Raw genomic sequence first — 26923 nt, 5'->3', positions numbered from 1 at the left:
ACTGTTTTGATTCACTCACTGCTCTAATAGGCAGCAGTAAGACAGTGTACACTAAACAAGGCTCAAACAAGACATATTTTATACCACAGTAAGACTGGTAACTACATAAAAGTAAGCTAATTAAGAACCAATTAACAGGAACAGTAAACAAGATTCAAGACCAGCCATAAAAAAAATCTGTTGAAATTGAAATTCCTGTGAACTATACAGATATCGACTCAGAAAAATGCTACTGCACTGAACCTGTCTTGATTTTCCTGTTTTTGAGCCTTGTACAGCTTGTTACTGTTTTGTGACCCAAGAGACCAAAGATATTGTAAAAACTGACTAAAAGCCTCCTCTTTGACCTCACTGGTTTTATTGTATTTTCTGTCTCAGACACCGTAGGAGTATTGAGGGTTTGAGGCAGCAGAGGGAGGAGCGGCTGCAGACTTACCGCAGAGCTCGCAGCCTGAGTCCCAGCAAACACCCTCGCCCCTCTCCTCAACAGGCTGCTTCATCCTCCAAGGTGACCAGTCGCAGTAAAGACTACCTGCAACAGCTCCGCCAAGAGGTGATAGAAAGCACCAGGTGAGACACAGATTGTTTAACCTTTATATATAAACGTTTTTAAATTTAGAAAATACTGTTTATATGAAAACATTTTACTAAGTTTTTGCTGAATCATCTCTGTGACAGAGCACCAAACCCTCCGCGTGGAGAGGGCCAGTACCCGTCTGACATTGAGCAGCTGTTGCGTGACTACGGCCGAGCCCGGGAAGAAGCCAGGACAGAGATTGCGAAGGCACGAGAGCGACTGCGAGAGAGGACTGAGCAGGAGAAGAGGAGGCTTCAGCAGCAGGCGCTGTCTCAGGAAGTGAGGGTCAGTTTGTGTGGCACTGCAGAATCATAATTATTTAATCCAAGTGTCCCAACACCTTAGTTCAGACTAAAGTTTTAGTTCAGACAGTGTCAGAAAGAGCACTCTGTGGCAGTATAGCAACTTACAACTATTTATTAATCTAATTTATCTTTTCATTAACCATTTCAAATGTATTGTGTTTTGAAATAGTTGGACAACTTTAAGATATTTAATTTAGAAAACAACTCATTCTCACATTTGACAAGTTGAACCAACAAATGTCCTTTTCTTTGATTAATGACTTAAATGACAACTTAATTATCAAAACTATTGAACTGATAAAATGCCAAACTGTTTTATGTTAAGACAGATTTGATAATTAGTATTGCAGGTCATTTCATTTGTTGTTTCCATCTGTGTGTTGAGCAGGATGACCTGAGGCATCGGACAAGGATCAGTAACAGCACCTTGTGCACTGGATCTAGCCTGAGTCTTTCCTCTGGACCCACGTCAGGGTACAACAGTGGCAACACTCTCCAGCTACAGCACAGTGACAGACCAGAAATGCCTGGACAGGTTGGTACAATACTGTTGCATGGTACATTACATTTGAATTACTTAAAATATAAGAACGTGTAGAAAATTAAGGAATGCAAAAATAATGTTTTGGATGATTTCCTGTAACTATCTCACCTGTGTGTTTGTTTGGATGAACAACACTGGCCAGTTGTATCAGTGCTTCTGTTTTTGTTCAGACCACAGGGCTGCAGGATGAAGGGCTGAAGGTCAGGACACGTCCTCCTATATGTGGTCCTCAAAGTGTGAAGTCACAGAGAGTTTGGCTTTCTGCCCAGGGTGAGGACTGGACAGCAATTCATAAAACCCAAACAGATCTGTGCAGAACAACAAGCCAGACTAAGCTTAAGTTTTCTGGATTGTAGTATAGAAATGTAGTGTATTGTTCCAGATTTTGAAATAGTCCCCAAAGTAATTTAGCCGATGTCTGTCAGTGGTTTTCACTAAATTCCCCTCTACACTCTCTGTGTTTAACCTGTCTCCTAACATCCTTGTCTTATTAGATGTCTGCCCTGAGCCGTCTGTCACAGTGTTTGAGCCTCAGGTCACCTCAACTCCATCTCCGCCCACTTGTGTACGTCAACGCACCGCCTCCTTTGGCTCCTCCTCTTCCATATCCACAACCTATCAGGATATCACATCTACTCTCCTCGGGCGAGCGCTAGCTGAGGTAATACTTCAGATTTATCCCCCAAAAACCCTTTGTAGATCCAACACAAACAATCATCCAGATTTTATCTTAACAATTCTCCATGTTTGTAATCTTCGCTTGCAGACATTTTTATCTGATTTAATAATGCATTTGTTCCCCCACAGGTACGACTGGCTTCTGCAGGAGATTTGACCAACCTGGTGATGGGCAAGTCCTCGGCAGGCTGGAGGTGAAATCAGTAATTTAATCCCAAACACACTATCTGTTTTCTTTTAAAACCAGAGGCATGAGATCTGTCCATTCACATCCTCTTCAGTCATCCTTATTAATAAAAGAATATGTTCCTCCAAAGGTTTTACTTCTGTCCTTCAAAATCACAACTCATTCAGTTTACCAATGTATTCGTTTTGTGTATCTAGGTACCAAGGAGAAGAGAGAGGTATCCAGGCTTACTATAAACCCTGCTCCACCCCATCTGTCCATGGGTTCTTGGGGTCTGGGGAGCTGGACAGACCCCTGGACAGCCTGTGGAGCGTGGTCTGTCAGCTGTCCAAGAGCCACATGTATAATCAGTCAGTTCGTTCTGTCTGGACACGACCACTAGATGACAGCACTCAGCTGGGTGAGCTAAACATCTTGGCTTAGCCTAATATCTTCACTTGGTTTTCATAAATCATCATAGTTAATAGTAGTAGTGAAACATGACAAGTTTGAGGTACTTCTCTAACATGCATTCATTTCTGTTTTCATGCCACATTACACTTTTAAACTCACTTGAAACTCTTACACCATAGTTTAATTCTATAAAAGAATCCAAATTAAAGCTTAAAACAGCAAAAGATGGGCCCTGTGCACGTCAGAAAGTAACATGGATAAGAGTGTTTGCCAGGTTCAAGTTATTAGACATTTATTAGATAGATATTTATTAAATATGTTAGATATTTTGTAAGTACAAACTAGAACGTGTTGAAATAGACCATGTGGAGTTACATTATGAAAGAGTTTGCTTTGCATGCAGGAAGAAGTGAACATGTATTAATGAGTTGTGTACTTTAACTTGGGCCACACTTACTTATTTACATTCACATTAGTAGTTTCAATAAAGTGAAGGATTTGAAATTTAAATTCTGATGAAATTATATAGTGAAATAATCGACTCACCACAGTGAAGTCATTCATGAGATGCTGATGAGTCTTCCTTATTTGTTATTGGAGCTGATGTAATGGAAGAAGTGACCTTGCACAAAATATTTGAGTATTTGCAGAAAAACAAAAATGAAAAGCAGTTGTATTTTTGTCTTTGCTGCAAAACTGTTTATATTTTTGTAAGGTATTAATGGACCCTGCAACTGCATTCACTTCAAATTATGCATGTGCAGCCATTAACTATCTATAGTACAGTACAGCACAGTCTCATTCATCACTGACAAGTTTATTCTATTGCATGACCAACTCCATTTTCACACCTGCAGTATGTTGCTTTTTCTTTCTTTTCTTTTTTTTTTACATTTGCAACATCATCAGGCCTGTGTTGCTTCTACACAGCTCTCTCAGACTGTTACAAAGTTTGTTTATTAGGGTCGTTCATCATATCATGTTATAAATGCAGGAAACGTTGCCTTTTTTTCTTCTTTTTTTTGTGCTGACCGTGGAAGGTCGCTCTCCAACCTTGTTAAGCAGTAAAGTTGACCAGGCTGACGTCTTCTCTCTGTATTTCTGTTTAGTCTACATCCTAACAGATCCGTCCACCTGCCACCTCAGCCAGCCGCGGGACTTCTGCTGCATCAGCACCGAGTCCAGACAGGTAAGCACTGCTGCACAATCACCCAGATGGTGATTACTGTTAGTCGCTTTCGTCTCCAGTAGAGTCACACCTAACTTGGAAGAAGGAAACTTGGATTTGATGTCATTAAAGTGCCATCAAGCCTGGACTGGACAATGCTGTCTTTTTGAAATGAAGGACACAATGTTTTTCATTCACAAAATGCAAAACAGAAGCAACACAAAGCATAAATAATACTGCAACTGAGCCAGTGGGTGTGGAAGAAACCGTCTCAGCTGTTGGTTATCAGTTGGATGTCAGTGTACAGTTGGCTCTCAGCTGATCAAAAGGCTGCGCTGCCTGCTTTATTGATGGGTTTTCCCCCCCCTCTCTCTCTCTCTCTCTCTCTCTCTCTCTCTCTCTCCGCCTCAGGGTGGCCTCTGCGTGCTGGCAATGCAGTCGGTGTTTGAGGAGTCTCTGCCTCGTCCAAGCGTCGATGCTGTCCGAGGGGAAATGATGCCCAGTTGTTGGATCCTTCAGCCAATTAGACGTAGTGGAAAAGAAGTCACCAGGGTCACCTACCTGCTGCAGGTGAGACGTAGTTTCTATACACTAATTGGCCGTCTGCCTCATAGACGTGTTGCGCTCACCATATTTTAGCTGCCAGCAAAACCACAGACATTTTTGATCAGTGAAAAAACCCCTCTGATGGATAAAGGTAGCGTGTGGGTGTGAATGTGTACAATTCCTCAGTCACAAATCATGTGTGAAATGCCTCTGACACAGGACCACTTCTGGCCAACCACCACAATAAAAATGCAGATTTTTACTGTGAAGGATTTAAAACCAGGCGGCTTCACCTGTAGTTTAATTATAACGCCTACGGTTTCCAGCGCTGTAATCAGCCCAGATTTTAATTTAAAATAAATTGTCAAATTGGAGTGGCCCAGTGTGGGCAGCTGTCCGGCAAGACGACTTTATGGTTTGCCATTGGCAGGCTGCTTGATCTTAATGAAGTGGGCTTGAAAGTAATGAGTTGATGTTTATTGTTGGAACGACTAAACCCTGGGAAGATTAGCAGCTGCTGAGGCAGAACCTAATGGGGAGTCAATACAATAAACCAAAAATAAGCAAATAAACAGCGGCACAGCTGTGAGAAAAGTTCTGGTGATGCAACATCTAATCATCTGTTAAAATTGGACAAAATGTTGGTGTACTCTCTACTCTGTAATCTATGCTAGTGATTTGATGTCTATATTTTGTCACAAGTGGTTTAAAACTCAACTTCGATGTCGCACTTTGTAAGTGAGATTTATTTACTTCCACCTCGGATCTGGATTCATCCATATGAATTAGGGCTGGCAGGTGATACAGAATATAAATGATGTTTGTCTTCACTGTATTATTCTGTTACTCAGCCTCTCTCCTCTCCTTAAGGTGGACCTAGGAACTCCATCTTTCCCTGCCCGCCTCCTGAACACGGTTGCCAGACGACAGGCAGCCGTCATCGCTGATCTTGACGTTTTCCTCGCTTCCTAAATCCAGCGGACACGTGAAAGACACATTAGCAGTGAGCACTTAGACTGAACTCTCTCCAGCATGGAGTTTGTCTGTCTTTTGAATTTGCACCTGAATTTCATTTACTTGACTTTTTCTATTTCAAGCACTGTTACATTTTTGATTCCCAGTTAGAAAGTCGATGCAGCTCATCTTTTGTATGAAGGTATTTTTTTATAATAAGATATTGAAACTGTATTTTTTATACTTGTACATGTACATGAAAGCATTACAATCATAATCCTATATTACCAAAGACTGAGTAGACATCTAAGATTTGCATGTAGGTTGAGACAGTATCATCATTTCTTCATTTGACGAAATGATAATTCTGTCATAGCCTGTTAAGTACCAGCTATTTAACTTCCTAAAAGCCTGTTAGCAATAAAGTGTCTTATGATTCCTATGACACTGAGACATGGAGAGCCAAATATGTCAACTTTAAGGTCAACAATGTAGCCAGAGAGAACATTCAAGATGAAGTTTAAGAGCTCGTCAACAGATATATATTTAATGCAAAAAAGTAACAGCTGAAGTAATGGGTTAAACCACTTCCAAACATATGAAGGAAATCTTTCCAATATTATTCATCCCTTATAAATACTGTACTCATTTCCCCAGACACTGCATATTTTAACCACTCAATGACATTAATTCTGCAGAAACCGAACTTGAAATGTCTTTCAACAGTTTTTTCAGCAGAAAGGGGAAAAGCAAACATATAGAAGGGACTGTACAAAAATGATTAGAGAAGATAGGTGGGTCAGAGAAGTTGCAAGGCGTAGTGATTTTCATTTTGACTTGAGGTAAAGTAGTCTTGTCTTACTTTTTCGTAGAGCAGTAGAGGGACTTTGATTTTTCTCATTCCAGATTAATATTTTATTCGAGCTTTCTCTTATCATGCATAGATTCACAGTTTTGACTCTTATCAGTGCCTAATTTATTTATATGCATTTCGTGGTGCACATCGAAGTTGATATGAAGATTTAAATTCAGGTATAAGATTCAAATAGCAGTCCTACTTTTAAACTGGTATATTATTTTGACACGTTACAGGGAGGTTGTTGCAGTGTTTTCAAGTCCAGAGGAGACTTCAAAGAAAACATCAGTAACCCTGTGGGGGGTGCCTTACTTTTTGAGAAAACGAAACATAACGTTCAGCTCACCTCACTACCTCTTAAATTAATGTAGATTTTTTGTACAGTCCCTGATCTATGAATCGGATAATAAGGTGGTGTATTGAAGCAATTCAAATAATTATTTATTCAGTCGAAGGCTGTTTTTATCTGTATTTATCGGTGTGGTCACGGCATATTGGAATCACATAGCAGCTCTCTCTCTCTCTGCAGAAAATCTAATCTGAAGACAGTTTTTTGTAGCAAAACGGTGACTAGTACATGTTGGAAAGTCACAGACCTTTTGGAAAGAATAAGTCAAAAGGCAAATAGGCAGATTGACTTTCGACAAAAGGTCGTAGCTTGAAGCTATCTGCCCTGCTGAGGTATCCTTGAGCAAGATACCAGCTTCAGGGATTATGCTCTGTAGCTGACCCAGACATCTCACCTCCCTTTTTTTTCTCAAGTACTTCATGGTACTGCAAATCTGCATAAGCTGAGTTTTAAGGGCTCCTGTTCTCACTTTTTCCTGAAGTCTATTGTATTTATTTTTGTTCCTCCTGCCTTGCGTTTGAAATGCTGTTGAATGTGTTTTATAGTTGTCTTTCATGAGCAAAGCGTGGTGCTGTGTTTGCAGCTGCTTGCACAAAACTGTTTATGCATTTATTAATGTTACATATTAAAAAAAAGAAGTGATTTTGCTTTTGTTTTGTACAGTGTTGAGACTATGCAGTTGCTGATCAAAGGCTGGACTGCTCTCAGTCAAAGCTGGGTCAGCTGTGTCCAGATATGAAGCCATATTATTTACAGTAGTTGAGGGTTCAGGAGTGTTTGGGGCTCTGCAGCTGCAGCGCTCAGTTTGACACTAAAGACGTTCCCGAGGGAACCAAAGAGAAAGAGACGCAGATACTGAAGAGTCAGAGTGAAGGAACGCAAAGACAACTTTTGTACTTATGTCTTTTGTATGTGTGTCATTCATTGTGTAAAAAGTGTTGTTATTTATGTTGTTAATGTTGTGAATGTATTTTATTATAAACTGCTTCTTGTGGCTAATAAGATGTTACTTGTTTTGGCCATTTTTTTATATAAATGAATACAATACATATTTCTAAATGAATCGTTTTGTTTGTTTTTTGTTTTTGTTACTAGTTTTTTTTCCCACTTGTTTTTGTAAGGAACTGATGCAGATGTCAACACAAGAGCTGAATCTTACGAAGAAAGACAGTTTATGGTTTTAGGCATAATTCTCGAATTACAATTAGCTTATTAGCATTCAGGAAGTTAATTGGCTTTTTTTTTTTTGTTAAATGTAAAAAACATTTTGTGGAATAATATCTTGATTGAAATTGTATCTTTTTTGTTTTAGTACTTACTTTGTAAGCCAGTTATACCAGTTATACCCACATGTTGATTCAGTAGGTTCACACTGTAACTCCATTATGTCCATTTTGATCAATTTTAAAACTTTTTTTTTAACACTTACAAATTACATCAGCTTTAACTCAAATAATGGATATTGAACTTTTGTTAATGTAAAACTCAAGAAATGGCAGCGATGTCATTTCATTTGTTTCTAAACCAAATGATGGTCAACACAATTTAATTTCACTACCAGTGATGTGAGCTGCAAAATAACTTGTCAACAATAGACTTCCTCCTGTGAGCAGCTTCAGAACCAACAAGTTATGAATGACAACAACAGAAAAGAGTACTACAGTTAAAATAATATTTATGCTTTCACAGGGGAAACACTTGAATGTCCTTGTATCATAATCTCCCTATAACAGTGTGTTACAACTTGTTTATGCCTATAAAAGCCATAGGGCAGTTAAAGTGAAGTGTTTGTTAGTGTTTTGTCTGCAGGTGTTTTCTTTCTGCATGGCAGTACCTGTGATGGACATCCTTCCTCTCCATGCCTGTCCTCTCTCCGTGTCTGTCCAGGCCTCTGCTGTCCTCCCCGGCACGTAAGTGACACACACAGACACAGAGGTGACATTTCTGAGAGGGTCTCTGTGGGTGGTGGTGGTGGTGGTTGTGTGTGCGATTAGAGCCCGGCCGGGGTGGAGCGGTGTTGGGGTGGGGTGGGGTGTCGCAAGGGGAGAGGGGGGGTTGTACAGGAGATCACAAGTGCCTCTGCCATTTAGAGTCACCAGCTCGTGTCAGGAATGTCCGTCCCCCCGCGCGCGCACAGATCATGTACTGGATGCGCCCACTTTTTTTATTTTTAACCCGGCGGGGTGGGTCAGTCGCTGCAGGCTTTCGGGAATGACCGTGGAGCGCGCGGCGCCTTCAGCCCCTTTCCCTTCCCCGTGCCCTCCTCGCGCCGTGGAGACCCTCTCTCTCGTCCGCGCTGCTGCTGCTGCTGCTGCTTCAATGGGATTATAATTGGTTCACTGGCAGGGAGAAGACTCAACATAAACACTCTGAGGACAGGACATAGGACAACATCCAGAAGGCAAAGTAAGTGTAAATTGACGGCAGAGCTAATGGCGCCATTGTTAAATGAAATTATTGATCTTTGGCCAAATAGTTGCTGTCAGCGGTCACTGGTGGACGCAGCTCATTCCATTAACGCTACTGTTGTTTACCGTTGTTTGTAGTTGAGAGTTACAAGTTTCCTCCAAACCACCTGTTGGACCAGCAGCAGAACCAGGCTGCTGCCATGTTCAACTGTGACGTAGATTTTTTTAAAAGCGGTATAGCTTTCACTGAGCATTCAAATGACCGAGGCCTGTTCTCAAAAAACGAGCCTTTATCTGTTTTAATTAAGCGACACCTTTCAGTGTGTTATCTCTGAGCAGGGAGGCGCCACGCAAAACCTGCGCACAATGACGCCACTGCGCTTGGAAAAAAGTGCGCTCTCCAGAAGTTACTTGGCCTGGAGGATTTTTCCCCCCAATCTATAACTAAAAGGCACAAAATAAAAACACTCTTCTACATCAAAAGTTGTAAATAAATATATAAAGATAACTACTTTTGTTAAACTGTATTTCAAAACCCTTGGAAATGGGCCCCTGTCAGTATATTATTTTGTTGAACAGTGCATGTTCTCTCCTCAAGTAGGAGTTTTAACCACTTTTATACATAATCTGTAATATAGATAGAATAAAAGTATATATAAAGTAGGCTATATGTGTCTATTTGAGAGGGAAATGTTTTTACCCACATAAAGTGGAGACACTTGAGTAAAGAGTGAGTCAATACACTTGGTTATACACTCCTCCTCTGGTGTTAATCTAACCCACAGTACTTCACACTGGTGTATGTTTTCTCTCTTTATCTCCCTCTCCCTGCGTTACATGTTGCTCCCTTGATCGAAAACAGTGCGCTTGGCTTTGAAAAATGAAAAGTCCCCCGTTCAGGCACAGACGTCCTCCTTTATTCCCCTTAAAAGGACAAGTGTGAGTGTGTCGCTGTGTCTGGACCCAGCAGGAACTTTTGTGTAAACACACTCCAGGAATAGTTTACTATCAGGTCTCTCACGCAGATCAGGCACAATATTGTTGCAGCCAAAACAAAGGAATTTTTTTTTTTTTTACACAGCTTGTTTACAAAATCAATGCACAGTATGGATTATGCTAAACACTGTTTTTACACTAAATGTTCCCCCATGTGTTTCTTGTTAAAATTCATGACTAAGAGGTAATTTGGTGATGATTTTGCCAGTTTGAGGAGAAAGTTGAGTCTGTCAGTGAAGTAACCACCTCCCTCTTCCTCCTCCTCCTCCTCTTCCTCCACATCGATCTCTTATGTTTATATCTCAGATTCAGTCTGCTGCACCTCAGGCCTTCCTCTCCTCAGTCCGCTTGCTGCTTCAGTTTCAAACAGACTGTGTAGGTCACACATCTTGACCACACCCTTCTCTTGTTTCATCCCCCTCCATCCGACTCCACGCTATTTAGAATAACGTGCTCAATGTGAGCCAACTAATGTGTTGTGCTGCTCAGAGTACACTGCAGGCATCAGCGTGGAGTTTGCTTCCAGCTGGGTGCACAGTAGCCAGGGTTATTATTCACCTCAGGCGCTGATTTGATGTTTACGTTGTACGTATTTGTTTATAATGTAGTTCTGCACTCACAACAAAGAGGGGGGGGGGGGAAATGAGTGCAGTCAATTAAAATCAAAAGCAGGAAAGGTCATAATCAAAGTTTGTTTTCACACGTCATAAACAAGGCATTGTGCTGTCGGCTTCAGAGAACGTCAACTCAGCAAATGTGTTAAAAATCTCATTCACACCTTTTAACCATTCTCCCAAAGTGCAACAGAGGCGATCGTGCAGATCTGCATCCACACAAATCAAAGCTCCCGTGTGGCGTCGTTGTTGTAATTTCCAGCAGAAAGAAAGTGTGGAATGTTTTATTTCTCCTCCCTAAGGTCAAGAAATACTTGGATATGAGGAGAAATCTCAGCTGACATTTTTATCATCCGTCTTGACATTTTACTACTTTTGAGAAATTATCCAGAATGTCTTACTTGTCAAGTCACAATGTGCAGCTATAAAAAGAAAAAATATTAATGCTGCGTTCACTGAACCATGTGCTGAGGACTTTATCTACAGCAGGGGATGGAAAGAAATGCAAGTGGTTCCAAAGCCTTATATCATCTTGTCTTATCAGTAGAGCCAATAGAAGATTTCGAATGTTACCTGAATTAACCTCATATCAAATTATCCCCTATGCACTGCAATAGTGACACTATGAGTTATGCGTTTACATCATTTAGTTTTGCGAAACTCAAACTCCTCTAACTTTGTGTTGAAACACTATGTCAAGCAATCGGCAGAAAATGAATCTGCAAAATTTTCATCACTCTTCCATTGTTTGAAGTTATTAAATGAGGGAAAATGCAGCATATTCGCTGCTTTTTTATATCATTGTAAGGACTTTGGCTCTGGGAGCTTGTCTTTTTTAGCAGTGTTAGTCAGTCCACCACTCTGTCCATCCCCTCCAGTCTTTATCCGTCCATTGGAATAGCTCTGCACCCTGTACCGATTCCTGGTCCCCAGAGGACGGCTCCTACCGACTCATTTCCTCTCTCAGGTCAAAACTTCTCAACACCTGCTGGGTCGGAGGATTGGCATAACCTTTCATAGTTCCCAGATGATCACTCCTAACGTCTGTGGTCATCGTCAGTCACCGTCAGGTCAAAAGTCAAATGAGTTCAATACTTTGGTTCCTGTACAAAGCCTCAGCCTCACATGTGTAGTATTTTGTGTCTATTACTGACATGCATTGCAAATAACATTGTTATTGTGAGCATGTGTTGCATGTTGACCTCACAGACCTGTTAGCATCTTCCATTATTAGACCGTTGACAGATTAAGTCATTAGTAAGGCAAGGCAAGGCAAGGCATCTTTATTTGTATAGCGCATTTCATACCAAGGCAACTAAACAAGTAGTAGAGAAATAAGTAACCAATAAGAGTAGCTATTATTGTAATTGCAGCTATTATGGAAACTTGAAATCATGATTTGAAAGATCTGAATCTGTATCAAGGGTTGAGAATGATGAGTTCAACCAAGACTCAGCTGCAGTCACACACAGGTAATATTGTAATCCTCACTGCACTTCAGAGTTTTTACTTGCTTCTTGTACATTGTATGGACTCAGAGTGGAGAGCCGTGACCCTCTGTCTGTGGGAGGGGGCAGGTATGTAGGAGTTCTGCCTCCCGCTCAAGGACACCACCACAAGAGGATACTCGGCTATTGACAGACACACAGTTGCCGTGGCAGGCAAGGCGAACTCGTGACCTTTCTGTCACAGCGCTGTCTATAAGCAGGAGGCCATCTTGTTTTTATACCGCTCTAAATGGAGACAACTAACAGTATCACACAGACTAAGTGCACGTCTCAGCTCAACACACTTAATTTGCTGCGGTTGGTGTTTGGCAGCCGAGTCGAGCCGTCGGTCCTCAGACACGATTAGAGACTTATGGGTTTTGTGAACGGCTGACGGCTTGTGGATACGGGGAGAAAGTGTGTAAAGAGGGTTTTTGTGCGGCATGAGCGTGCGGTATAGCAGTACGTTTCAGTAGTCCAGGTTGTGTGTGAGGTGATAAGGGGATCCCCAGTGGTGGGTGGAGCGTCCCCGCGCCGATAACGGCCGTCTGCAGAGGGCTGATACTGAGCAGGAGGAGGAGGGACACCTGTAGGATGCCATCATTGTGCATCACCGAGGGCCTCTTCTCTGAAGGCACCGGACAAACATCCTGTGTAGCCACGCTGCCTGTGACTTGATGTCATACATTTTTACTAAGTACAGGCTATTAACTCCCAAAACAGCCTCAGTTTCTCATTAATTCACAAGATGTTGGAAGCATTCATGCTGTCAGCGCCCCATTCTAACACATCTCAAAGGTTTTCTAACTGGATCCAGATCCAGTGACTCAGACTTTTGCTTTGTGACAGTGCATTATCCTGCTGGAAGAAGCCATTAGCAGATGGTAAATTGTGGCTATAAAGGGGATGCATACCATCAGCATCAATACTTAGATTCAAAATATGATCGATTGTTATTAAGCATCCCAAGCACCTTCCCCACATTCCCCACACCATTACCCTCACCAGCAGCTCTGGGCTGTCGAAACAAAGGCAGGTTGGGTCCGTGCGTTCACGCTGCCGATGCCAAATTCTGACCCGACCATCTGTCTGTGTCTCAGCAGAAGTCCAGATTCAGCAGAGCAGCGCTATACGGTACCTTTCCCCAGACTTCAGCTGTCCAGTCTTGGTGAGTCAGTGCCTGGTGCAGAATCTCTCTCTGGTCTCTCCTCTGCTGTTCTGTCCCACTCATCTCATGGTTTAAAGCTTTTCTATTCACCACGGCTGTAAAGCGTGGTTATCTCAGTTAATCTCTCTGTAAACTCTGTTACACGACTATAACAACTGCATATGAGCTCAACCAGCGCTTTACCAGTTACCTGCAGACAAATTGATTAAATGAAATCCTCCTCTGTTTGTTGTCTGACTGTTGAACAGGTGATTTGATTCGTTTTGATTTTGAAGTTCTAGTTGGCTCATCTCTTTATTCCTCTTTCAGCCAAGTTCACTAATTGGTGTCATAACTCCAGTAAACAGTGAGTGTGGTCCATCGCCCTCTGCTTTGAAATATACTTATGACATTTTAGCGCAGTTTGTTGATACTGTTTTCATGGGCAGATTTTTTATTGCAGCTCTCTGTTTGTTATCGGATATATTACTACTTGCACTGAGGGAAGGGATCGTTGTAGTGTTGCATATCAGGTTCTCTCTGATGTAAACAAAGATTTTAATGTCAACATTGTCGTAGAGATGAACTTTTTATGTAGAGGAATGAATAGACTGCTCCCACGCGTTAGACTCAACAAAATATATTGGGCTATTGTCTTTTATTAGTTTAGTGTCATGAACTCACAGAGATGTTTTCAGATGATTCACTTAAGTAAATGAACCAAAGTAAATTAACAGTGTCACTAAGACAAATTATCCAGCGTTGGGGAAATGAATAAATTAAGTTCTCACTACACAGTGTGAACTTACTGTACAGTGGCTCTGTTATTAAGTGTTTTTTAATCTCTTTTGTTGTCTAATTTATAATTTAGACATATAATTCATATTTGTAAGCGCTTTTACAGATGCTCAAAGACACTTTACACTTTAAAAATCATAAAATAGAGCAAAGTCAGAGTGGAATTCAGCAATAAAACTGTATAAAACACACAAAAATTATATATTCAAAGCTAATTTAAAAAGGTGAGTTTTGAGCATGGTCTTGAATGTTGGGAGGTGTGTGCAGATACGGATGGGTTTGGGAATTTACTTCATAATAATTCACATTATAACATCTTTTAAATGCTCATTATAGTTGTTTAAAATCTGAATCTGCAAAGTACCTAAACTTTGATTCTTTCCTCTGTGATGTAGTGGAGTCAAATACTCAGGTCAGGCCCTTGTTCAGATCTCAGAATTGTGCGTAATAGATTACAGGAGTAACGCACAGACACACACGCACACTCACACGCACACACATCCCCTCACAGTTCAAACTACGTGAGCGGCATCATTCAAAAGAAGGCGGTTTCGTCATATTCTGCAGTGCAGAGGGGTTGCCCCCCCCCCCCTCAGTGCTCTGTGTGACATGATAAGAGAGCTATGCTGCACCCAGATAGAGCTATCAGAGTGGTTACCCTTCAACCCGCCATTCCATGCAAAGAATACACAGACACACTGCAGGGTGACGGTTGAGCAAAGCGACACACACACACACACACATACACAAAATGGAGCTGGTGGGGCCAGTGTGTGACGGCTCTGATAGGTGAGATTTCTGTTTAAAAATATACCTGTGCTGCTGCTGAGATCACGTAGCTTTGCCCAAATTGCCAAGATTAAATTCCGGTGCCAGGTATAGATGCAGCTCCTCCTCACTGGGATTCACAAAATGAAACTTAACACCCAAATAACATAAAAAAATAAACCCACAGTCAGATAATGTTCCTATACTTCCAAAGAAAGCTGCACTTTCCAGTCAGCATCATTTCACAGCTTTGTCCTTACTGCAACTAACTACTAGTGTCATTATTGATGAATCAGATAATTATTCCTCTATTCTTTGATTAATCAATTGTTTCTAGTCTATAAAACATCAGAAAGCAGTGAGGTAATTCCATCCAGTGTCTTGTCTTATAAAGTCAACAGTCTAAAACCCAGTGACACTCAATTTACTGTGTTGCAGGATAAAGAAAAGCAGCAAGTGCTCAGCTGAAACTGTCTAATTTCCGGCATTTCTGTTTAAAAGTGACTGAAACAATTAACGAAATATCAAAATAGCTGATGTCGGCTAATTAATAATCAATCAAAATTAATCCTGTATGCGTACCCAGCAGTATAATCTGGAATAAAGACTCACAGATCAACCTGCAGTAAATATAAATCTCACTGTTTTATGATTTATTTCCTCAGTGTATCAGCCTGAACATGTATCTGCTATCACATCTGCATATTCAAATCTCTAAGACACATGCTATAAATAAACAATAGTTTTTGTTTATAAGCATTCATGAGAGCAACACTGTGATCTCACAAAGTCTCCTTAAATTATTATTGAAGGTGAACACAGAAAAACATTGTGCACACTGAGACTCAAATGTCAAAATAACTCATTTTTGAGTTGAACTAACTGGGATTTAAAACCTCTTCATTCTTCACTTTTTCACGCTCATATATCTTTTGTAATTAAGGTTGTCTCAGTCACAGTTTTGTGCACGCTCACCCTGAGTTAATCATCATAATCAATCATAATGACACCTCCACTGTACTGTATGTCCTTCCCCCTGTGTTCCAGACTACCTGCAGTCTCCCAGGTCCGTCTCCGTCTTCTCCTCCTCTCATCTCCATCCTCACCCAGAGCACCTGAGGACGCCGGCCGCCGTCCCCCCGCCCGCTTGCCACGCTGGCTACCGCCATGACTTCCACCACAGACTTTGACAATGTGGAGATCACGCAGCAGTACAGCCACATCAACACCCGCTTTGACCTCTGTGATGAGGAATTAGACAATGACAACAGCTCTGCCAGGCTGTTTGAACGCTCACGCATCAAGGCCCTCGCAGGTGAGTGACTGCATAGTAAACAGGCTGCGTCCCGTCCTCTCGGGGGGAGGGGGGTTGTGGGGAAGGGGGCATTTGTGTGGCAGATTTTTGAGATGACAGTGTCTTTTTAAGAGCGTGGGAAGGGCAGAGAGGATGAGCTATAATGGGTGTGTGTTTAGCTTCAGCAGGGGTGAACAGGCTTGAATGAAACACTGACCTTCACACAAATATAGTCAAAAAATTACAAAACCACCCTCCGGGCAGTGCCTGATTTTACTTCAAAACACCCAGACTGAGCTCTGCAGGCATTGTTGCGCGTGTGTGTGTATGTGTGTCTGTGTGGGGGTGGGTGTTTGTGTGTGAGTGCATGATTCTGGTGGTGTAACACGCTCCCAGCAGCTGAGCCCTGACACTGCTCCGCACCCTCCGCAAGTAGCCGGGATCACTTGCACATTCCCAGAATGTCCCCGGTCTGACCAATCTGGACAGCTGCCCCGTCCGTCTGCCTCTCATAGCACAGATCTCTGGCATTTCTGACTGAGCTGGTAAGCTGTGGCCCACCTGTGGGCCGGCTGCTCGGGGTTTTAAAATAGCGGCGTTTCTACGGTGGGAAGGAAGCGCAACAGATAAAGGGGAGTTGAGGGTCACACGATGTTCATGTCTGTAAAGCTGCAGACACAAGAGAGGTCAGCGACAAGGTGGTAAAACACAAGCTGTGCTCTGTGGAGAGAGGACTTCTGGGTAGAGGTGGGAGTCGCAGATACGATGCTCAAGGTTTGATGCTAACAACAAAATATTATCTTCTAATTCCAATGTTTGGAAATACACTGCAAAAACTAAAAATCTTTCCAAGAATATTTGTCTCATTTCTTGTTGAAATGTCTCATTTCTAGTCAAAACCAATCTCTTTCCACTTAAAATAAGAGCCATCACCTACAAATTAACTTGTTTTTAGATAGTTTTCATTTGTTTCAATCAAAATTTTCACTTGAAATAAGTAGAAAAATCTGCCAGTGAAAGCAAGTTTTTTGGGCTTGTAATAAGAAAGAAAAACTTGATCCACTATCAGATTATTTCAAGTGAAAATATGCTTGAAAGAAGTAAAAAGTGTCTAAAAACAAGCTACTTTTTTAAATGTGATGAGTCTTATTTTAAGTATAATGAGATTTGTTTTGACTAGAAATTACATTTTGACTAAAAAATAGACAACCATTCTTGGTAAGATATTGAGTTTTTGTAGTGTATAAATATTTTTTCTATATTTAACACGTTCTTTTTTTGGTTTGACATCAGAAAGTCAAATGTTTTTACATGATCATTTTATAACAAGGCAAACATGTAAGCAGCTGATTAGCCACCTCCTATCTTGGTCTTGCAGATATACTGTACTGTACAGTGGCCTTTACAACAGCTGCAGCTCATCCTACTTCCAACAATAACTTTTAAGTGTTGTTGACTTCCCTGAGATCTCATTTTCATGCACGCTTTCTCTCCGTCTTCAAAGAGCAAACTCTCTTCCCATCAGATCTAACTGTACCATCGATTGTTAGAAGTGTCTCCGACTTAAATAAAGAGACAACCAATGAATGCAATTACACTGATCGGCTGTTTCAGAGAAGAAAAAAAAAAGGTCATAAACAGTGTTGGAAACAATGAGTCACAATCAAGAGAAGTCGTAATCTGAACATCAGTGCTACAGAGTATCACGGTTCAGTATCCAGCTGCTCATCTATGTGGCCGAAGAGTTTAAATTACATTCAGTTTATCGGACGATGCTCTCACCACTTTTCTTGCCTCATCTCTTTCTGTCTCTTTAAGTGATGTAGACTTCTGCGTGGGTGTTGGTGATATTGTGTTAGAGTGCTGCTGCACTGATGTTTCTGTAATGTAATCAGTGTTTCCTGTCAGAGAGAGAGAGAGAGAAAGGGGGAGAGGGAGAGAAGGAGGGAGGGAGGAAAGTGAGGAGAGAGGCAGGAGATGAGAGAATCTCTGAATGACACCCGCTGCTGATTTACAGCTTGTGAACTCAGAAATATGCAGCCAGCATGTCCTCCAAGCGCACACACACACAGAACGTATATTGAGTATCCACTCACTTACACTGATACTTATACAAGTCTAAAAAAAAAGAAAAGAAAAAGAAGACACATACCTTTGAGATGGGCAGTTTTATGTTGGCAAAGGAAATCAAAACTGTGCCGGTCATGTGCTTCAAATTCAGTGATGACACGACTGTGTGGGAGTGGTGGGCGGAGGGAGGGAGGGAGGGAGGGAGGGAGGGAGGGAGTCGTGGGAGCACGTGGACGTATTGAAACATATTGTATGCATGGATGAGGCTAGAGAAACCACTCTGAGCTGAACCGAAGGCTGCCTGAGCCCTTGTGCCGCCTGAGAGTGGAGGCACAGCATCATTACGGCAGCAGTGAAGAGAGAGTGAGAAAGAAAGAGGAATGAGGAGGGAGGGGAAGGAGGGGAGGGAGGGAGAGAGAGAGGGATGGAGAGAGGGGAGGAGGAGGAGGAGTGAGTGAGCACGAGAGGAATCTGGAAAGGAGGACAGAGAGCCAAAGAGAAGAGACAGAGAAGAGGAGAGACGCGCACAGAGCCAAGAAGGTCCTCTGCCAGCTTGTTGTTGTCGTCTGGAGGGGGGGGGAGGCGTGGGGGGGGTCAAGATGAGCAGCCCGTGCCTGCTGCGCGCTGCCCCTATAAGCCAACCCCGGCTCCGAGAGGTCAAGATCAGCCTGAAGGCCGCCAGCAGCAGCAGCAGCAGCAGCAGCAGCAGGGAGACACCGGCCATCCGGAGCAGCAGTGGAGGGACCAAGGAGGCTGCCAGCCGGCCCTATGCCCCGCCGGAGAAGGAGGCCGCCGCCGTTCGGGTGGTTGGCGTGAGCGGCAGCAGCAGCGGCAGCCGGAGCAGGAGCACGCCGCCGGTCCACCGGGCCCAGAGCAGGAGGACGGCGAGGGGGAGCAGCAGCAAGCAGCAGCAGCAGCAGCAGCAGCAGCAGCAGCATCACCCGGAGAGGAACGGCACCGTCCTCCTCCACGTCCCGCTGGCCGTGGCGCCCGCCGCGGGGCTCTCCCCCTTCTCCTCATCCTCGTCCTCGTCCTCCTCTTGCACCCCTAGACGTCAGCGCCCCTCTCACCCTCACCCTCACCACCCTCCGCCCGCCCCCTTCCACACATCCACCTCCTCCTCTTCCTCCTCGGCCAAGAGTATGAAGCGAGCGCGCTGGCTGAGTTACAGCACCTCCAACATCTGTTTCAACTCCATCCTGGATGGACGCTTCAGACAGCTGCAAGGTACAGGGGGTCCTACAGGCAAAACTGTATGTGTGTGTGTGTGTGTGTGTGTGTGTGTTTCAGGGAGTTTGTCCACTCTCTCCTGCCTCAGAGACGAGGAGGACAACACTTTTCCAATCATGCCCCTCCCCTCCCCAACTTGTGTTTGTGTTTAGGCCAGGATGGGATTGCAGGGAGGTTGGGCTGTGATGTGAGTAAGTGTGAGGTTAGTCATCCTGTTGTGAGAGGTGGAAAAAAAAAACAGCAACAGCAAAAAAACGAACCGAAAAGAAAAGAAAAGACAGGAAAAGTCAGAGCAGTGGCCTTTTTATTAAATGTATGGAGTAATTTATTTATTTCCAGGAAGCTGCGGCTCTGCCCTAATTGTTCACTGACTTGGCCTTGAATAATTCATAGGCAAACTCCCAAAAAAGGTTGTGATGTTTTTCCCTCCAAAGCTATTTGTGGCGAGGTAGTGTTATGTACTGGAAGGTATTTCTTTGAGATAGCAAACATATTCGTGCCTTTAGCTTGTCACCTCCTCTCCATATGGGCCTTACCCTTCACAAACTCTTCACAAACAACAAAGTGTGTTTTTTCTTTTCTTTTCTTTTTCCTGAATGGTCGTGTTGTCGATGTAAAAAAGAAAAAGAAAAAGAATGAATTTCTCTGCCAGTTTGACTTCTCCCTGCTCGTGTTATTAAGGTTTTAAAAGAGAGGTTTGCCGTCACTGTGGATTTTTGTTAACTTGCACTATGCTATCCAACTCCCTGATGACTGGAGTGCATTAGTGGAGAGGAAGAAAATGGAGGAGATGATGCAGGAACAGAGAGGGAAACATGTTTTTTTTTTTCCTGCCCTTGCTAGATTTCAAGTATCGACTGATTCTGAGCGCTGCAGAGAGACAACTGATACGTGAAGCAGCAAACTTTCTTTTTCTTTTTTTCTTTTTAAAGCTCTCCCAAATCAAAGGGTGTGTGTGTTTGGAGCCAAGTGTATTGATCCACCAATTGCATTTCATGAAAATGTATTTACTTTATATTTAACCGCTATTAGGGAGGTCTGGTCAAAGCTGCAGAGGAATCAAGTTGGACAGAATAACAATAACAAAAGCAATACTAAAAAAGCAGAAGTAATAGATGAGAATAGAGTGTGAGAAGGGAAACAGTCTGTTTTTCATTTATCGATCTCAAGTATAAGCTTTCTTTTATGTCTTTCTCAGAGGTTGAAACAATAATTGGTGTTTACTATTCCTGCTGCAGAAATCCTATCTCACCTAGTTGTTTTTTTGGTGACACATTGACCTTTAACCTTTTGGCTTTCTTCAGCCATGCCTGCATATCTTTCACCTTTCCTCAATCTTCTTCCGTTCCCTCTTTGAAAACACAACCTTGCCATGAAATTGACCCTCAAATCATTGTGAATATTTCTTACCGAAGAGTTTGTTTCTGCATCCTCTCTTAATCATCGTTCAATAAAACACAGGCCGGTTTTTGTTCTCAAACTCAAATGTGGATTAATCTGATGCTCAGCAGCTGCAGAATGCGAGTCCATCTATCAAAGGCTCAGACGTCTGGTCTTAAACTGGAATCAATCATAAAACAAAGCCAACAGCGCAGGTGTTTCATTTGGTCCTGGAGCAGCACTGTAAATAAAGACTCGGTGTCTTGGCGCCGGCGGACAGGTAGCATCCGACGGTGCCATGACTCAGGCATGTTAGCTGGGCGCTCTGGGACCACTGGGCCGCATCCAGTATAAGAGCTGACTGTGGGAAAAAGGACGGATCAGGCTGTTTACAGGGAAAATCCATCAGCATGAATAAGTCATGGGGCTTTCACTGGAGTCAAAGAGTAAGTAAGTAAAAGCATGTGAAAACAGAGGAATGTTTAGCAATGCTTGTACTGACATGCAGGAAGAGGAAAGCTGGAAGGAGCTGGGAAGTTTGGAAAAAGGGGAAGGAAAAGCAGCAGGGGGAAGTGACAAGGAGCCGCTGTGGTCCGAGTCAGTGAGGAGAGACTGTGATGAGAAGTGAAATATATATGGAACATATGGCTCATATATGATATTTAATTCATGTAAGATGATGCTATGACAGTGACAGCCTCCGCTACAGCACGAATAAGAACAACCAGACATTAAACATGCAGTAAGGCTGCGGTCAGACAGTTGTATTCATGAACTTGGGACACAAGTTAAATACATGGACAGTTAAGCGATATGTAAAGAATAAGGACGGGATGTGTCATAGATATTTTGAGATATCTTGATAATCATCTTTTTCGATTGCATCCACACACAGGCCCCATGTCTTCTAGGCTCATCTCTACATTTCAATAACTAATTTTATTCTGTTTTAGTTCACTTCCAGAGCCTTTCTCCTGCACTACTTACTGTTATCAAAGCTGATTTCAGCAGAAAAGCATTTAAAAAGTGTTTTCATGTAGTGCTGACCTGTCTGGAAAAAAGACAAATTTCAACATGTCTTATTATGAAGATGCTAAAATCCCATCACAATATCAATATTAAAAAAGACTTAACGTCCAACTCTATAATATCTCCACTGGAATTTGGGGGTTAAGCTGAACTTGCTGTGAGGCTTGTTCGGCACTGAGTGCACAGAGAGCTGTTGTCATAATGAGCTTGTTGGATTACTCCTCTGGAGATGGCTCAGTGTGGGATGCATGCAGGCAACAACTCCCACCCCCTCTTCTCTACCTCCATCTCTCTCTCTGTCTCTCTTCGTGCCCCCCACCTTCCTAAATGGCCCGGGAGCATCAATGTGCACCGTCTCCTCACAAGGTCTCGTGATGTGAGATGATACGAGAGATAACCATGTGTGTTTGTGCACATTTCGGGGGATGTTCTCTAATTTTTTTCTCTGGAGGCAGCAGCACCCCGAATAGTTCACAAAGGATTTGTCAAAGGTTTCACTGCACACACGAGTCGACCACCTTGTTTTGTTTTTTTTTACTCTGTTTTCTGCCCCCACCGACAGATTGTGATGTGATCGCTTGCCGCTGACACTCCTAATGGAGCTTTGAGTTATTTGCACGTTTTTTAATTGTCATTACTTTTTCATGGCGGCGGCGTTGTTATATGTACGTGTGGATGTGGCGGAGCGGTGCGTGCCGTTGTTCTGCTGAGGGGAGCAGAATGAGCCATGATTTATTTACTGTACTCTGCCGCACCATGTGTTTTACATACAATAACCTATGAGTTCTGCTCTTTGATGATACTGAAAATGGAGCTGGAGCTTTGTGGGTGCTTACTGAGTCACAAATAGCAGTAGGGGAGATACTGTAAGTAATGTATCCTGCTCTATTTTCCCAGTTCAGTCTCTGTAGACCAAACCTGAAAGCCTGCATCTCAGTCTCTCCATTACTTTCTGTTTGATCTGTCTTGCCCTCTGTTGCCTGCCCTCTTTTTCTCTTCATCCTCCTCCCTGGTTTACCTCTGCTCCAGTGTCTCTGTCTCCTGCTCTGTCTTATTGTCTCCTTTTTAACCTTTCATTCAGTATCTTTAACTTCTTCCCTCCACCACTGCATACTTCCTCCCTCTTCTTCTTCTTCCTCTGTTCCTCCTCTTCAGCTGTTCCTTGCTTGTTTTCCACAGCCTCGGGGTCTGAATCATTTATTACACAAGTCATTAAGGATTCAGTCCTTTGCACTCTGTAGTTTGCAGTCGTATTTGGGTTCAGGGATAAACAGGGCAGACTGTAGCTAGGCCCACCGAGGGGAAGTCACATGGTGCAACATGGTACGTGTCTTCTGAGAGGAGAAGGTCTCATCAGCAGCGTTTGACCTGGTAAACTTGAAGAAGCTGTGTGTGTCTCTGTGTGTGTGTTTGTGAAGGAAGTTGTGGGTGCAATTGAGGTAACTGTAGCTGACGTGCACAGTCCTCCTTTCATCCTTATTGCTGCACATTGGTAGACAGTGCATCACCTGGATGAAGAGAGCTTCATTCAAAAGCTACTTTGTCTTCTAGAGCTGCAAATATTGATTTATTCATTCTCAACAGATTATTTTCATGATTAGATCAATCGTTTGGTCTCTGAAATGTCAGCAGGTAGCGAGAAAGGTCAAAGAAAATGGAGAAAACCAGGAAATACTCACATTTGGTAAAGTTATTCAAAGTGACTGAACCATTATCAGGATTATAACTAATCAATTTTCTGCCAGTCATGGCTTCAACTAATATTCTCAGCTCCTATATGCACTATAATAAAAATTGACACACACTATTAGCTATGATTATAGGAATTAAACGTGTGAGACAGTTTATATAAAATGTTGTTTTCAATTCAATTTATTTATAAGCATAATAATATTGTTTCTGTAGCTAATGTTCATAAGGTCTATTCTGTAGCATTTCAGAGTGGAAAAATTGAATTCATTTGCCGCGCATCTGTTATATTATGAATATATTATTATATCTGCATTATTTATTTGTCTTTTATATCTTTGTTAATACTGTGCCATTTATTTCAACCAATCATTGTGTCCTTGAAACAGCTGTAAATTAGACGTGATGTTAAGGATGAGAGATTTCAAAAGTCTGTGTTCAAATTGTTGGAATGAGGGTTTATAGAAATGTTTGGAAAGATCTGTTGTACATGTTTATCTGTAGTCTGTAGTCTGATCATCACTATGTTGTGGTGTTTTTGTTTCCCAGTTGAGATGTAGTTGTCTCAATGATCATTCGTCATTCATTTACAAGGCTGGATACAGAGCCACTAGTTTATAGTTTTAATGCACATGGAAACTGATCATTAACAAAACTTTGCAACTGCAAATACTAAAAAAATCAGTCAAAAGAGTCAAGAGTCAAAAATCAAAATTATGATCAAGAGCATTTAGAACAGCCTAGATGTTACATATTCACAAAACACCAGAAACATCTGACAAGTAATTTAACTGTAAATTGTCATATGGAAATATTGTCTCTGTCGTCTATTGCAGAAATGAAGTATTTGTCACATAAGATCCTGTGGGATTCAGCAGACATAAGAATCTGTTGTATGTTCTCTGCTTAAATATTAAGTTGAAATCCACCCCCACCTCCATTCACATCAAGTGTGTTGTCCACAGTCAAAATAAGGAGAGTATACAGTATCGTACATTGGGTCATGCTACCATATGGTCCCATAAAAACTGGCTGTATTTCTTTCTGCTGCTGTGTAGGAGGCACATCTGCCATGGCTCAGAGAAACGGTTTCAAGTGCGAGCGTGAGCCCCGGCAAGATGTGTCACCATGTAGGCAGCGCTCATCCTCCCAAAAAACACACTCTCCCAAGTCCTGATGCTTGCTGCTGCTCTCAGCGTCTCTCTGCCCCTGTCATTCAGGCAAAAAAAAATTACAGTGGAGAAAACTTTGGTATAAATCGTGAACACCTACGCTCGGCTACGCAGAGGCGTTGTGTTTGTTTCTCTTTTATATACAGTACATGTGATGTTATAACGCAGCCAGCATCGCTCCTCTCTCTGTCTTTATCATGTGTTAAACAATGAAAGCGAGAGTGACTGACTCCTGCTGCTGTGACTGAAAAGGTCAGAACTGTGGGTTTTTTGAAGTCATTTCTGCATCTTAACGAGGTGAGATGCTGTTGCCGGGGTGATTTTAGTGATTGACAGGTCCCAATAAAAGAGATGTACTGCACACAATCACAAAAGGGACGATTCGACAGGTCCAGAACTTTTACTGTGGCTGCATTTTAATGCACGTTTTTTTTTTCATTTGAGGCAGTCAGTTCCTGCGGGGCGCCAGGGCGACAAGGTTGACCATTTCATTGAATTATGACATTTTTAAGTTATGCGTGGACATGGACGCAGGGCTGGCAGGAACAGCCTTAGGGGCGCAGTGTGCCAACTGTTCACATTTCCAGGTGGAAACTCGCCGTCTGCAGTTAAATTAATACGGTCCTCATCAAACTGTTCTGCTCCTTTAATATCTTTTTATTATCTGCCAATCCAAAAGTTTATTTCCGTGTATTGTTCCACCTTATATAACAGGTGCACAGTGCTTAGGATATGCATAAGGCTCTCTGGAGGTCCTCCTCCTCCTACATTTGAGTGGGATGGGCGTTTTGCTTGGGGACCAGTTGTTTCATAATCAGTCTAAATTGAGGAAAGGCAGAGCTTATGTGAATGTGTGATTATCAGAGGAGCCAAACAGTCTTCTCTGTGTAGATGTTAGCTTCATGGTTCGACTCACTTTGAGGATTAATTCAACCAGTAAGATCTGTGTCTGTGGAGCCGGTCTCCTCCGACCAGTGCTCATATATTGTAATTCCAGTCTGGTTCTTCTGCCTCCACCTGTCTGTAGTGCCCCTGTGCGAGTCAGTAAATCCCTACCAGCTCCGGTGGTGCTGCTCTGTAGCTGTGAAGATTTTTCATTATTCATGGAGCTCATGTTCTCTCTTAACTTCAGATGAGCGTGAGGCGGTTCAGAAGAAGACCTTCACTAAATGGGTCAACTCCATCCTGTCCCGGGTCGGCTGTCGCATCTCCGACCTCTACCTGGACCTCCGGGACGGACGCATGCTCATTAAACTGCTGGAGGTGCTGTCCGGTGAACGACTGGTAAAAGAATTCTCTGATACACCTCACACTTTCTCATCTTTCCTTTTCCTTTTCTTTATGTTATCCCTAATCCCTTTTCTCTCTCTTCTGCCTGTTTTATTTTTTCTTCCTACCTCATCTGTAGCCGAAACCCACTAAAGGCCGGATGCGTATCCACTGTTTGGAGAATGTGGACAAGGCTCTGCAGTTCCTCAAAGAACAGAGGGTCCACCTGGAGAACATGGGTTCCCACGACATTGTCGACGGCAACCATCGCCTCATCCTCGGCCTCATCTGGACCATCATCCTGCGTTTCCAGGTAAATTTAGGACCCCCGAGAGCTCATATTTATCTTTTTTTTTTTTACCTACTTTTGCATTGATCAATCCTTCATCTATGTCCCTCAACACTGTCAGATACATACAGTATAAAATTGGATTTTATCAACCCCAAGCAGGGAAAAATTGCATTTTTCACAACAAGAACTGACTATAAATACAACAAAATAAGTAAATCAGGACATATGTAAAATGATTTGTGCATTTAGTAGAAAATAGCACAATAAATCATCCTTGGTAAGGTTAGATTATCAGTTTTTGTTGAAGGTGTAACCATAACTGTGCTGAAGGTGACATAAAATGGACAGTTGTATTAATAAAGTAACAGTATGGGCTCACCTTAATTACATTATAATTACACTTTTAATTGCATTTGTATGTGACTGAAAGAAACAACCTGGCGTGTTTCATTAGACAAGTCGCTAATCGTGCTAAGCATGTAGCATAGAAACACTGGACTTGCAGCTTTTGGGAGGGGTTTTTTTGTGGGTTTTTTCCTCCAATGAGACGCCTCCGCGCTCCAGCCATTATTATCTGCTGTTAGCAGCACACAGAACATCAGAACATGTCTGTTTGACTCTTTTATCTTCATGGAAGGGACAGATATTTATTTTTAATTTGACAGCAACACTGTTATTTTTAGACACGTTAGTTCAAACAATATGGCCTGCTGCATTATTCAG

At 42.4% G+C, this 26923-nt stretch overlaps 2 protein-coding genes across 6 annotated transcripts in view; both read left to right on the top strand.

Moving 5' to 3' along the window:
* stard9 (StAR-related lipid transfer (START) domain containing 9) overlaps positions 1 to 7405 on the top strand; it is a 40346-nt gene extending 32941 nt beyond the window's left edge. For both annotated transcript variants that reach the window (XM_085768554.1, XM_085768555.1), the window contains exons 23-32: positions 379 to 570; positions 679 to 862; positions 1271 to 1417; positions 1597 to 1696; positions 1921 to 2087; positions 2234 to 2298; positions 2489 to 2691; positions 3794 to 3873; positions 4264 to 4422; positions 5269 to 7405. In XM_085768554.1, coding sequence (XP_085624680.1) covers positions 379 to 570; positions 679 to 862; positions 1271 to 1417; positions 1597 to 1696; positions 1921 to 2087; positions 2234 to 2298; positions 2489 to 2691; positions 3794 to 3873; positions 4264 to 4422; positions 5269 to 5370 — 1399 coding nt within the window. In that variant the 3' untranslated portion in view covers positions 5371 to 7405. The remainder of the gene's footprint in view (positions 1 to 378; positions 571 to 678; positions 863 to 1270; positions 1418 to 1596; positions 1697 to 1920; positions 2088 to 2233; positions 2299 to 2488; positions 2692 to 3793; positions 3874 to 4263; positions 4423 to 5268) is intronic.
* Positions 7406 to 8645: 1240 nt separating this feature from the next.
* The window catches only part of sptb (spectrin, beta, erythrocytic), a 43248-nt gene continuing 24970 nt past the window's right edge, over positions 8646 to 26923 (top strand). Inside the window, exons 1-5 of one of the 4 annotated variants that reach the window (XM_085767169.1) lie at positions 8646 to 8963; positions 13166 to 13230; positions 15823 to 16090; positions 25772 to 25923; positions 26048 to 26221. In XM_085767169.1, coding sequence (XP_085623295.1) covers positions 15943 to 16090; positions 25772 to 25923; positions 26048 to 26221 — 474 coding nt within the window. In that variant the 5' untranslated portion in view covers positions 8646 to 8963; positions 13166 to 13230; positions 15823 to 15942. Of the gene's footprint in view, positions 8964 to 13162; positions 13231 to 15822; positions 16091 to 18650; positions 19367 to 25771; positions 25924 to 26047; positions 26222 to 26923 lie in introns of those variants that run through there. The other 3 variants (XM_085767168.1, XM_085767170.1, XM_085767167.1) reach the window with 3 other exon arrangements.

This window comes from Trachurus japonicus, chromosome 22 (assembly GCF_045865225.1).
Source record: "Trachurus japonicus isolate A0001 chromosome 22, Traja_1.0".
Classification (NCBI taxonomy): Eukaryota; Metazoa; Chordata; class Actinopteri; order Carangiformes; family Carangidae; genus Trachurus; species Trachurus japonicus.
The sequence above is the reverse complement of the archived record's forward strand: the minus strand, read 5'-3'. Positions and strand labels throughout refer to the sequence as shown.